Genomic DNA, 12,805 nt, shown 5'->3' with positions numbered 1-12,805 from the left:
TTGCTGACGTTAGCTCTTTGGAGTGTAAATATTTCGGAACCCACAAAGTGAACAAAAATTCGATTTGTGCGTGAAAACACTGAATAATCCGCAGTGTAACAGATTATCGCAAATGCCAGCTATTGTAATGTATTGTCAATGCATCAATGGTGGATTTTTCACATAATTTTAATAGAGACAGCGCCGAAAAGCGCGTACGTTATTAGGCTAAAAACGTCGTAAGTATCTAATTTTTGCAATAACTGAAAATCAACTTAATAAAGTAAATACGTGGAATATGGCTTCAGCTTTATGCTGAGGTTTCTATTTACTTTGGCATTTCAGGGGGAGTTGCAAACTCGTTTGGTTCCAGGCTTATGGAAATTTTCTAAAAACGACATAACCACGATTAACGTTACGTTAAAGACATTCATTCGACCGCATCGCATGTTTATATACCAATTTTTTTTATCAGAACGATCATAATCCGACACGCTTATTCACAGGCAATTTGTATATTACACTCAAAAGAGAACTTTAGTAATTATGTTAATGTATTCCGGTCTAATCGTTGTAAAATTTTATTGCCTCATTATACCTATAAAATTATGAAATGTGGTGGTTAAAACATGAAATATTGCCTTTTCCCTCAAAACTTTGCTAAGCCGATTACATATGGCTCAAGCTCGAAAATCCAGGCACACTTTCCCTAGTTATGTATCTCTTCAAAATCAACGTAATTGTAGTATCTCTTAAGCCGACGAAGGAAACGAGTTTTGAAACAAGCTCAGGAAAACCATAATGGTTTTATTCTTGCCGGATGCTTTCAGTTGAAACGATTGCTTCGGTGGCAGCCTTTAATCGGCTGGAACTACGAGAATAATAGATCCGAAACCGCCTTAATTTGTATCGAAACGAGGGCGGGCGGTTAGAAATAGTTATGGCAATCGATCAATCCTCGTTAATTGAGCCGGACTTTTGGCGAAACACACTAACTGGCAAGTCGACTAATTCGGTATGGCCTTGTTGTGCAAATGAGGCTTTTATTGCCGCTTCCGCAATGCTGCGTGCGACCGTACCCCCATCATCATCGGGAGATTGCCAACTTATTGTCACGTTGCGTGTCGCGAAAATGGACAACGCCGATTTTGGAGAAGCGAATTCGGGGATGGAATCCGGTTGGAAACGAGTTCGATCGAGTGAAAATTCCGCACAACAGCCAGGAAGACTAAATATAAATATTTCGTAATTATCCTTTCAGTTTGGAGCCTCTCAAACGGGCTATTCGAAAAATCCTGCAGTCCTGCAAATGTGGAGTACGTGACCGAGGACGGAGAACACCCCGTGAAAATGATTTGATTTCGATAGCATTTGGTATGCACGTTTGTTTATATGAATACTAAAAACGACGAGTTTTTTAATCAATTACATTCTCGAATTCGCTTTTGCGTTATCAAGAATTTTAGCTATTTTTTTGACCGTAAAGAGTGCTACAACGAGTTAACCTTACGGGCCCAGATTATCATTTATGGTGGTCTATAGCCTTTATAAGGTGTTCTTTGATTCGCCCAACACACCTAGAAACGGGAGGTTCGCCGCGTCTACGTTCAAGTACTGCTGCCAGTCGCGAAGAAGCAGGAAGGCGTCGAAGAACTACAGAACCCCAACATGTCGTTTTAGGCTTTTGGCGTTAACGGGAAGGTGCGTATCGTCGAGGATATAGATAGCTCATTGGGATACGAACGATTTACCTCATTAATTCATCGACAAAATTGATTCCAGTGGGGTATCGAACGGGTGCAGTGAAAACTGGAATGGGATACTGTGTGTGTTTGCGTGTGGGTGTGTGTGGGTGTGCGTGCACGTGTGTGCTACGTGGTAGTAAGTTACCTTTTTTTAGCAGAGGCAACATAATCACTCATTAATACTTAGAGCCGCATCTTCTGCCCTTTCTCGGAACACTTCGCAGCCAAATTGTTCGATAAGAAAATGCACCATTACATGTGGATCGGATCACTATGGATTTTTTCCAACAGCATAAGACCAATTTGTTACTTTGGCCATTTCGATCTCCGGAATGCCTCGAGGGGTAGTATCCTCACCGAATGCGATAATTTGTTATCAAACAGAGGTCCGAAGTAATTAGTGGTGTTTCTACTTGTTGCTCGTCCAGATATTGACCTTTACCGTCGCCCGTACCTGAAGTAGGATAATAGTGAAAGTCCTGGCATGTGTCATGGTGCTGAGGAGTGAGATGTGAAGACTTCGAAATGCATAAACGTGGGTACGTTGATACGTTGGAACAATGGCTCTAGTGAAAAATCCCATAACTGCATTCCGAACGCCGTATCATCGGCAAGCAATAAATATCAGCAGCGAAAGCTCGGAACCTTGCCGAATACCCTGCATCTCGAAAACAGCTCTTGCGGACCCATGTTCACGTGAACTTTTTTTCTTATTTTGGCCAGAGGAATCTCCCCTGGGCTTCTGTCACCACAACTCTGAAACGCCCCGTACAACGGTTTCTAGCATTCCTATCGCCGCCCTTACGGTCGGAACTTGTCTTCATTGCTTTTGCTTATAGGTTCTGTGCGTGGCACATCCCGAATTGCTGGATACTCTGCCTTTTTGAGGCCGAATTCTGGAAGACTTAAAGGAGCCTTTCGCTTCAGGAATGTTTCAAAACGAACATCTGCTGGAGGAGGTTTATTTGCGATTTGGTTACAAGTGGTATTTTTCATAAACATTCTGGAACAGCATATTTTTGGCGTTTAAAGTACCGATTGTATTTCGTATTAAAAATACAGGCTTATCGCATGAACCCCAGATAAAATCAGTTATTGATGGCATTCAATTTTCCGGAAACAGATTTATATAGAAAACAGTTTTGCGATAGTCGACGCGCCATTTGTCAGTCAAAATTGTCGCTCGCTGCATTATATCACGAATATCTCAATTTTTGTGATCTATTTCTGATTTATCGGATATTACTGGCGCGAATTGATGACGCAAATTAATGATGCATAAACTATCGTAGCCAAAAATAATAAATTGGCTTACTATTTCATACAATTGTAAATGACAAAACTGAAAAAGAAGATATTTATTAGGGAGCGCTGCTCGGCACGAATACCAAACTAAAACCTCTACCCACTATGCTGCCTTAAAGAAAATTATGCTACGTCAACAATATTCGGCATAACGAGCTGTAATAGCCCGTTAGACCTAATTTAAATATTCAACTTTCTAGGGGAAAGCTCAAAGTTTAGGGCAAATATTAACTTATCGCTGAAATAAAATGTACTTTAATCGTGTCTCGCATAAAAGTTTAAATGTTATGTTTATGTAACATCACCGAAAACAAATGCGGTTCGACTGATCGCCCCTTTTAGTTGTATTAGTCCGCAATTGAATACCCACACGCTATATATCCCCTCCTTCCAGGGGGACTTGTCTAAAATGCAATTAATTTGAAAGGTTGTGGGCTCGATTTTTTCGTAGACGAAAACTTCACTTTTGTATACCTTGCAGATGCATGGCCTGCGGCGGTTGATGCAGGGGGATGAGAAACACCCTAAAGCCCCCTTGGGGAACAACTTCAGGCCGCCACAGCCCCTCCACTATAGGCCAGTGAGGACAAACATAGAATTTAATGTCAAAAATAAGGCGGTAAGTAGATTTCCTTTGAGCGTGAGGAAGTTGGACATTTTGGCCGTTATTTGACAGGAATTCCTCCCAAACATCAGCTCACTTACACTAAACTGATGTTTCCAAGGTTCTGTGAAGGTCCCCATGAGCCCCAACAGTACTTAATTCCTACTCAGATTTTTATCTATTCAAAAATCCGTTTTTTATTAAAAAATTGCGTTTTGACACAGTGGGGCAAAATCCGTTGGCACACGATTTACTGGTATTAAAAAAGGTCTTGAATAAATACAACCTACTAAAATTCGGATTTTCTTTTCGCTCTATCAGTCTCATTAAACCGATCTGTCCAATAAAAGAGCTCTCATCAGTCTAGAAAAAAGTGAGCAAAGTTAAATATAGTAAAAATCCCCATCTGAATTGTCGCCCCCGACGCCAAATAAAGTGCTCGCCGATTCAATATTGACATTGACGTCGCCGAAGTGAAATAGCGAACTTGTCGGCTCGCACACGTCCCGCTACAATAAAATAGAAAATGGCGGCCAATCAAGTGCGGAAGTCGATGTTTCTCTCACTTCGATTTGGTAAATATTTGGACGATTTTGTTTCTGCCGATGGGATGCGACTTGTTTGTCCATAGAATATTTTAACAATGCAAATTTCAATTTTTCCCTTTCAAATTCCAGGTGGGAAAGCAGTGCCCCAGCATGTACAAAGACGTTTATTACAAGGCCAACAGTTGGAGACCGCATTGAGAGTCCTCTTTGTATAGTTATTATTACTGGATAAGCGTTATCGGGGATTGTGCCATATCTAAATACATATCCTGATGCTATAGCTATAATAGATAAGTTTCAGTTCTTGTTTTTATACTCGTCAGAGTCGGTTATTGTTAGAGCCTGTACATGTAGGTGAATAAGTGATAATGATCTTGTGCATACGTAGTGGATTGTTTCGATTTATTTTGTACTTATCGTTTAAGCCAGAGGTAGTAAAATTATCATTTGATATGTAGCTTCTTATTAAATCCTCTTTGCAGAGAACTTGTATTCACCACGATGTCAAGAAAATTAAGTTTCACGGCACATTTACTGTAACGCTAAAACTAATGTAGATATATCGACCGACCGCACATTGTTGAATCATCCTGTGCTTATTTTTTAAATTACGTTAAAAACAGCCATCAAATCGTTTGCATGCATAATAATTTTAGCATATATTTCAACACTTGCTTCTAATTTACATAAAAATTGTTTTCATGATTTCTTATGTTGATTACTGAAATTCCATATTTTTATCATAAATCTTCTTCATTACGGTGAAATAGGAATATGAAGCTTTTAGCATCTAAAAAGCAAATTCTTATCTCGTTTAGATCGCATTTCAGATATTACCCAAATAATCGTGTCCGTTGTCAGGGGACTAAATGGTCCTAAGGTCAAATGCAAGGGCTTTTGAGTTCTCAAAATGATTAAAACCAACAGTTTCTTGATATGTTCCTCTTGTTCGTACCATAGACCATCACATATGGCGTCGCCAATTTCCAAGCTCTACAAACGTACTGTTTTTTGGTTCTGCATACTGAAATCGTTGATTTTACCTGAACTTTTATTTCGTTAGCTGTCCAGGAAATGGCGTAAATTTCGAGAAATACAAAAGATAGAAATAATAAAAGGAAACACAGATCAATAAAGGAGATTACAGAAATCTGAAAAAAACAGCATTTAGAACAACACAGTTTTGCCTTGATATGGTTACCTTACAGATGTGATTATTTGAAGCAAGAGTGAGGCAACATTAAAGGAATTTAAAAGGAATTCCAGAAGTAACGGATATTTACTGCAATCTCTAAGATTTTTGATGAATCTAAAATTTCCGCACCTTCACAGAAGAATTAGAAGATTACTGGAACTAACCTGATTACTTCGTCATGGTCCTTGACGAACTTGACCACAACCAACTTAAAGTCTGCATCGGATTCCCTTATCTGCTCCTTAAACTTCTTTACTCTCAGCTGCAGAAGCTGCAGTTGCAATTTTCCGAACAGCACCAAGGAATAATACATTACGTTCCCGGAAGAACGAACGAGGAAAACGAAAAAGGCAGAGAAAATATTAAAAATTATTATCCAAATAAAATGGCGATTTTTCTCGAAGGGAAAATAGAGTTCTAGCATAAACGACTTGTCGTCGAAATTCCAATTCTTATAACCCAACACATTTAAACTCACGAATGCCCCAATTATATAGAAAACAACAGCGCAGCCTGCACTAGACAACAGTGCAAAATACATGTGCTGGGCATATTTATTTATCTCCTCGTAAAGTTTCTTCTCCTCAGCATCACCTAAAACCAACTTCTGTTCTTGTTTGAAGACTGAGTGGCCCACGTATGGTAGCCGGTATTTGTAGAAAATCACCACTTTAATAACAGCTAGCGTTATGGCTAAGGTCACTGTCAAGCAACTATTCTTTCTCTCAGGAAGAACTGACGGATTTCCTACTAGGTCAACACACCCTGAAAAGAGCGACATCAAAAACGTTGTAAAGAAGCTGAATGTGATCACACTGTAGATGCGATAGCAGAGTTTCTGCAGACGCCGCTCTATAAATTCCGCTGGCCATATGCCAAGAATGGTCATAAAGAGAATAGGAATGGCCATTAGGCTCATGGTACTGCGGAATGAAGTTTGGTATTACTTCAGTATTGTGTAAGTGGAGGAGGGAAAAAAGATGGGAGAAACGCCATTTGGGGTTCGAATTTTAATTATACACGAGGGGCTGTTATCAAAACGAGTGTGGTAATTAAAAATTCATTAGACGCAGTGACATCCATCTAGTTTTTTAATGAACCTTTCTTATGAGTAAATTTTGTGTTATACGCAGTTCGTTCAAAAAGTTCCGAGACTAATTTAGTATAAAATCCACAACTAGTGCTATTTGTTATCCGACGGCGAAACTATGTAGTATCATTCCTTAGTTACCCACAGTTAAAATTTAAGCCATTTGTAACCTTATTTAGTGGGCAGCTGCGTTTGCCTGAAGTAGATGTGTTTTTGCTGCTGCGTTAGAACTTTCGCGATGGAGCAACGTGCCGTAATCAAATTTGCTTTCAAGCCGGGAAAAAGTGGTTGGGAAACGTTAGAATCGTCGAAAACCGCGTATGGTGATGATCGGATTTGAGCCGAAGCAATGTTTTCCAATGGTATGCGCGGTTCAAGAATGGACGACAGTCGCTAGAAGATGGTCCGCGAGAGAGATGTCCTTCGACCTTAACTACCGACGAGAATGTCGAACGTGTCCTGCCGTCTTGAATCGGCGAATTACATTTGAAATGTCTTCAGAGTAGGAAGCTAACATCAGTGTAGGAAGCGTACACTACATTTCGTACGATGTTCTTGGTAAAAAAAAGCGTGTGCAAAGCTCAGTCCGCACTGATTAACGCAAGAGCTGAAACAGCACCGTATGGAAGCTTCACGCCATTTTTTAAATGGGCAGACACGCATGAAGATTTTTTAAATAAAATTATAAATTTGATTAAAAACATGATATTTCCAATGTGATCCGTCCAAAACCGCAGAGTGGCGAAAGGGTGAACGGAGATCTGACAAGATTTGAGCGACAAAATCGAAAATCAAAAAGATTTATTATCCTTATGGGATTATCCATCACGAATTTGTGTCCCCGGGCCAAACAGTGAACGCAGTGTTCTACAAAAATGTCTTGGATCGACTGTTGAAGCTGTGGCAACGTGTGAGAGCGGAATTGTACCTCACCGGTGATTGATTGCTTTTACTTGACTATGGGCTAGCCCGTTTCTCGATGTTCGTCACACAGTTTTTGGCTCAAAATTGGTCACCAGGATTCACCACCCACCCATCCTACTCGTCAGATTTAACCCTCTCAGTTTATTTTGTATGCCGAGAAAAAACGTAATATTTTCTAATTTTTCTTTCTTTAAGTGTTAGGTTGGGTATTTTCGAAGGCATCCTCGTATTACTTTTTCTAATGCAGTGAAGGTCGATGTGTTTATTGTACATTAAAGTATTTAAGAAAAAAACACCAATTTACCATCAAAATGCGCAATTTAATAATCAAATTTCAGTGTAATTTTTCAAATCGTTTATAATAATTGGGCCATCTTATTTATAAGTCAGTTCAAAACTCCTGTTCGATTAATAAGTTTTCCTCTATCTGCAGCCGAAATCTATGGGTTATTTAGCGGTTTTAGCGTTTCTTATAAGTTTTAACTTTTTTTCTAATGTAAATATAAGTCTTTCACAAAGTTCCTTTAAAAACCTCATTATTTTTTAGTGTTATTACATACCCAATATTAGTTACAAAATCCGAGATTTCTGTATCGACGATTCGGGAATTTCTATCGAAATGGCGGAGGCCTTACTTTTGCACCCTCATAGAGACCTAATTGACTTGGAGAATTGTTATTTGAACTGCGTTTACATGTAAGTTGAATTCGTTTGATTACACACATGAAGCACATTTCGTTGCTTTTTAGAGAGTCTGGATACATTACAGAAGACGGGGTGCTGATCCACAGCAAATTCGAAACTTTGAAGAATTCCGATTTGGCAGAACTTGACTTGGACTGTTTATGGGCAATTGGCAAGTTGGAGAATTGCAATGATATGGTGAAATTAGCGGAGTGTCACCTTATTTAGCGCTTCTCATGCCTTTGTGTCTTGTTTTAAATGTAGTTAGTTACAAAATTTCAACATGTGTTATGATAATTAATGAAAAATTGTGGTAAATAGAATTTCTTTTATTGAGACTCAGACTTCCATCAAATCCAGATTTTACCGGATCCAGAACTAGTTGTGTTCCCAAATTCCCTTTTTGATAATTTAGATCAGTAACACTCATTTAAAGTCTATTTATGTAAAACTTCACAGCCCCACATAGTTTTTATCGTAGAGAACCTACTTCATATCTTTATTAGACTAACAATAATTTCAAAATCAGGTTAAAATTAGTTCTTGTCGCAATGGTGAATACAAAATTTCCGCAACGATCATGTATAATGTGTGATAACATCTATCGAGTAGTAAAAGAACTAAAGTTTAATCGGAAACTTTCTCGACGTTTTGGTGAATATAACCTTTCGTATTATTAAGGCACATTACTTTAAAACCTATTTACTTTCAATGGTTTCATCTAGTTTTATTTATCTATAGCCAGTGGTGCAGCAAAGAGTTTGGCCTAAAATTGATTTATTAAAAAAAAAAGAATTTTACAGGAAATTCGCGCCTTGCATATATGTAAAATTATTTTTACTTATGTTATAGGTAACGCAAGGTAGCGCATATTGGCTATACCAAGGAAACACGTTAATTCGTCCCAAACCCAACTTTACCCCTTCAGGAATCTTAATCGAGTGTTTTACAAATCTTAGGTTGCCGGGATCGTACCGCCATCAACCTTTTATGTCGGTTTTCCCGTTTTGTTTACAACCATAAATTGTTCATACTGAACCATATAATTCTATGGCAGAATATTAATTAAACCTTATTCGTTTAAGGTAAATAATCTACAGTAACTGTTACAGACAGCAACCAATTACAAAAATATAAAACATTAATAAATAATAGTTATTCGGTATTTAAAATATACTTAATTTATGACGGTTGTTGTCATTTTCTCTTGAAACTCAACACCACTTAATTAGACTATAGTTATAAAAAATTTTAACAATAAATTATGATAATCAATGGCATTAATATTCAACACAAACGTTGCAAAGGAAATGGACAAGATGACAAAATAGCTACAACAGGCAACTGCTCGGAGAATTCCCATAACACATGTACTGTAACAGTTGTTACGAATGTTTATTCTTCAATGTTGCAAGTGTTTTTCGGGACTTATATTTATCCGAACTGACCTTTTACATTTCTGACCATTCCTTGCTGGGTATGTAACAGCAGGATCCCATGGCGAAAGTGTCGCGGAGATCTTGAATCGATCTCTGAAATTGAGGAGACTTCGGGTGGTTCCCCAGCAGGTTGAGCTGGCGTTTGCTTGTACTGCCTTTTTTGCGCTTCCATTTATTCCTACTTTAACTGCTGAAAAACACTCAACTCTCGTGACTGTTCATTATTAACAATCTGTCCTTGTTTTTGAAAAAAAATGCCCTTTAATTTCACATAACAAGTACATTTTGTTCAATTTTCCAAATTGATTGTAATCAACTGATTCATTGTCAATCGCTGTAAAAGAACCGAGCACATGGTTTCGTTTATACGCTGCACTTGTTCAGTTCAAACGATTGAACCATGCGCTACTTAACTTTATTAATTCTTTTCACGGGTTTCAGTGCGTTAATTGCCGCAGGTATGCGTTCCAGTCAATGTAACAGAACATGAGTCAAATTTATCAACTTCAGGCATACATTCCAAAATTCAACAATTACAAAGTGAAACATTTCTCCATCAACGAGCCAGGAATTTCTGGGGAGATGGCTGAGATGTTAATGATGAGTCCCTACAAGGAATCCTCAGATTTGGAGAGTTGTTTCTTACACTGCTTTTACATGTAAATTGCATGAATCCTTAAAGATCCAAAGTTAATTGGTAGTGAGTTAGGACATTTGTTTGAAGATGGGAGTCTGAGGCACAGCCGAGTTCAAGGGCTGAAAAATACTGAACACCCGGAAACTGATCTAGATCGTCTTAAGGAGATCAAGTAGCTGGAGCAAGGTAATGGGATAATGAAACTGAGAACTTGTTAGTTCTAATATTGTTGTACATTATCTATTTTCGAACTGCGATACTGAAATTATGGGATCTTAATGATATAAGAACGACTATTCTTTCTAGTTGGATTATCGTTATTAGCAATTAGAGGTCGCAATAAAAAGTTTAACGAATAGTCTTATCTACGTTTCAAGGAAAGTTTAAATAGTTTTTCAGCCATTAGGAGCTTTATGCTAAAGCAATATTTGCTCGGCGTTTCGTTGAGTTCGCAAACAATACCGCGAACTCAAATGCTGTCCAAAGGAGTAATATTTACAGCAGCCCTCGGCCTTTTAGGTGAGCCCCCGCAAGTTCAAACTTGTCGAACCGGAATTTAGGAAAAATCGTTTCAGCAATACCCGGAGTTGCCTCTTTAGAACGCATAGTCGGAGGACAGGAAATCGACATCACACAGACTCCCTATCAATTGAGTGTAAGGTGAGTATCGCATAAAGTAAATAAACTTCCGTTACGTAAATCTTGCAGATTTCAATGGATGCCGATTTGTGGCGGAGGCCTAATCGGCCCCAAGCACGGCCTCTCCGCCGCCCATTGCTTCAAAGTTCCAGGCTCTTACAGCGCCCGCATGGGCAGCAATTTTGTGGAGTCAGGGGGCACCATTGTCGACATAAAAAGGGTGCTGCTGCACCCGCTGCGTGCCGGCCACCCCTTCCAGTACGACATTGCCGTCCTAGAGTTTACAAAGCCCGTCGAGTAAGTGGGCGGAACCTGAACTAGCCTGAACTTTTGATGTAAGCGCCCAACTTAGATTTTCTACAAGCATTCGGCCAGCAATGCTTCCGAGACAAGATGAAACGCTCCCCGAGGGCACTTCTGGGAGGATTTCGGGCTATGGGAGTACTTACACGGGGCAGAATGGGGGATCCCGCATGCTGAGAGCTACGGAGGTGGTGGTTGCAGGATTGGACGAGTGCAGGTCCAGTTACTCCCCCCAGCACATGGTGATTACCACGAGGATGTTTTGTGCGGGAGACTCGGAGGGGAAGCGCGATTCCTGCCAGGTGAGGAGAATACAGAGTGTAACGTACTCTCATGGAGGTATTTCACCAAGGGATAGTACTCTGCAAAACAATAAAAGACGCTAATAAATCCGTAGTTAAAAACGCAACGTTTTTGATATACAGGGTGGCAAAGTTTCACATTTTTTCTTATATTTTGCGTTTTCCTCACGTATGCCTTGAGTTAAATTTCTGAAATTTCATACACCTATTTTCTTTAAGACCCTCTATAATAAAACGTGAAAATCTTCGATAGCCATATACAGGGTGTTATGTTTTTGAGCCATGTACTCTTTTATACTTTGTATATTTTTTTGAATACCCTGTGCGAACTCTGATACCAGTTAAGTTAAATTCCTTCTTCGATTCTCTAGCTTTTTTGTTTCTTCCACTATTTTCGTATCTTTCACCGTTTTCGTAGAATTTGCAAATATGTCTGTCGATGTAAATTAAAGAATGTAAAGAAAGAAAAGGAAAAAATAATTATCAACTATCCGAAGCAATTTGTAACATGTAATGAAATTTTTTTCAATCAAAATAGATTTAAACACAAACAAAATTATAAAAATTGTTGAAAATGTCCCCCTCCTCCTCCTCTTCCTAAAATGCAGACCCCACTCTTTACCTCATAGACCAACGGACTCTCAAATACTCCAGGAGAATTCCGAATGATGTTTCTTGGTCCTACTATTTTATTTCGTAATTAGTTTGCTGTTTTAATTGGAGCCTGCGACACCAAGGATTTCAGGTGACCCCCAAAAAAGGCCAAACAATTAAGGTCGAGGGATCCAAGAGGCCGTGGCCGTAACATGGTGCGTTTTTGACCACCAGTCTGTTAGCATTTTTTATTATTTTGCAGGACACTATCTCTCTCTGAAATATCTTCACGATGACATGTTACACCCTGTATAATTTAATTCGAACTTCCAGGAATTAATTTCGGGGAGAAAAATTTAATGGAGATTATTGTTTACACCAAAAATGTTTTAGGGAGACTCTGGTAGTCCGTTTGTGGTCAGCGACACCCTATATGGCCTGGTTTCGTATGGCATGGACTGCGGAGACCCTAACCATCCAGGAGTTTACACAAACGTTGCCTCTTATAGAGATTTTATTCAAATTAATACAGGAATTTAGAGCGTTTATCGGTGTTTTTGAAACTGCCTTTCAAACGGGAAAAGCTGCGGCCCTGACCAGGGCCGGCCTTACCAGGTCCGGCGGGTGAAATTTTTAATCGCCAAGAAAACCGCCGGCCAGGAAAGTACCCCCCATAAGACTGGAACTGATTCTAACTAAAACATATAATTATTCTTTGTTTAACTATTAAGAAATGGTCAACGTGTGTAGCTTTGTCGTACTGTAGTAGAAACTAATTAATTTTTTTTATATTTAATTACACCCAAATGACGTCTTC

General features: G+C 39.0%; 3 protein-coding genes across 4 annotated transcripts in view; 2 read left to right on the top strand and 1 right to left on the bottom strand.

The window, feature by feature from the left end:
- Positions 1-4,553, top strand: part of LOC136418616 (carbonic anhydrase-related protein 10-like) — a 58,396-nt gene extending 53,843 nt beyond the window's left edge. For both annotated transcript variants that reach the window (XM_066404723.1, XM_066404731.1), the window contains exons 9-10: positions 3,511-3,648; positions 4,311-4,553. In XM_066404723.1, the coding sequence (XP_066260820.1) occupies positions 3,511-3,648; positions 4,311-4,379 (207 nt within the window). In that variant the 3' untranslated portion in view covers positions 4,380-4,553. The remainder of the gene's footprint in view (positions 1-3,510; positions 3,649-4,310) is intronic.
- Positions 4,554-4,899: 346 nt separating this feature from the next.
- Positions 4,900-6,295, bottom strand: LOC136419403 (odorant receptor 49b-like). The gene is made up of 5 exons (XM_066405686.1): positions 5,541-6,295; positions 5,388-5,490; positions 5,225-5,332; positions 5,019-5,174; positions 4,900-4,971 (listed from the first exon to the last, which is right to left on the bottom strand). Exons 1-5 carry the CDS (start codon positions 6,293-6,295, stop codon positions 4,900-4,902), a joined length of 1,194 nt encoding a protein of 397 aa, XP_066261783.1.
- Positions 6,296-10,495: 4,200 nt separating this feature from the next.
- On the top strand, positions 10,496-12,550 carry LOC136418791 (trypsin-1-like). Its single transcript, XM_066405002.1, has 5 exons — positions 10,496-10,669; positions 10,726-10,810; positions 10,859-11,086; positions 11,142-11,394; positions 12,382-12,550. The coding sequence occupies exons 1-5, from the start codon at positions 10,564-10,566 to the stop codon at positions 12,526-12,528; spliced, it is 819 nt and encodes a 272-aa protein (XP_066261099.1). The 5' UTR covers positions 10,496-10,563; the 3' UTR covers positions 12,529-12,550.
- Positions 12,551-12,805: the final 255 nt, after the last annotated feature.

This window comes from Euwallacea similis, chromosome 2, assembly GCF_039881205.1.
Source record: "Euwallacea similis isolate ESF13 chromosome 2, ESF131.1, whole genome shotgun sequence".
Classification (NCBI taxonomy): domain Eukaryota; kingdom Metazoa; phylum Arthropoda; class Insecta; order Coleoptera; family Curculionidae; genus Euwallacea; species Euwallacea similis.
Note: the sequence above shows the minus strand (reverse complement) of the source record. Positions and strands in the feature narration are given on the sequence as shown.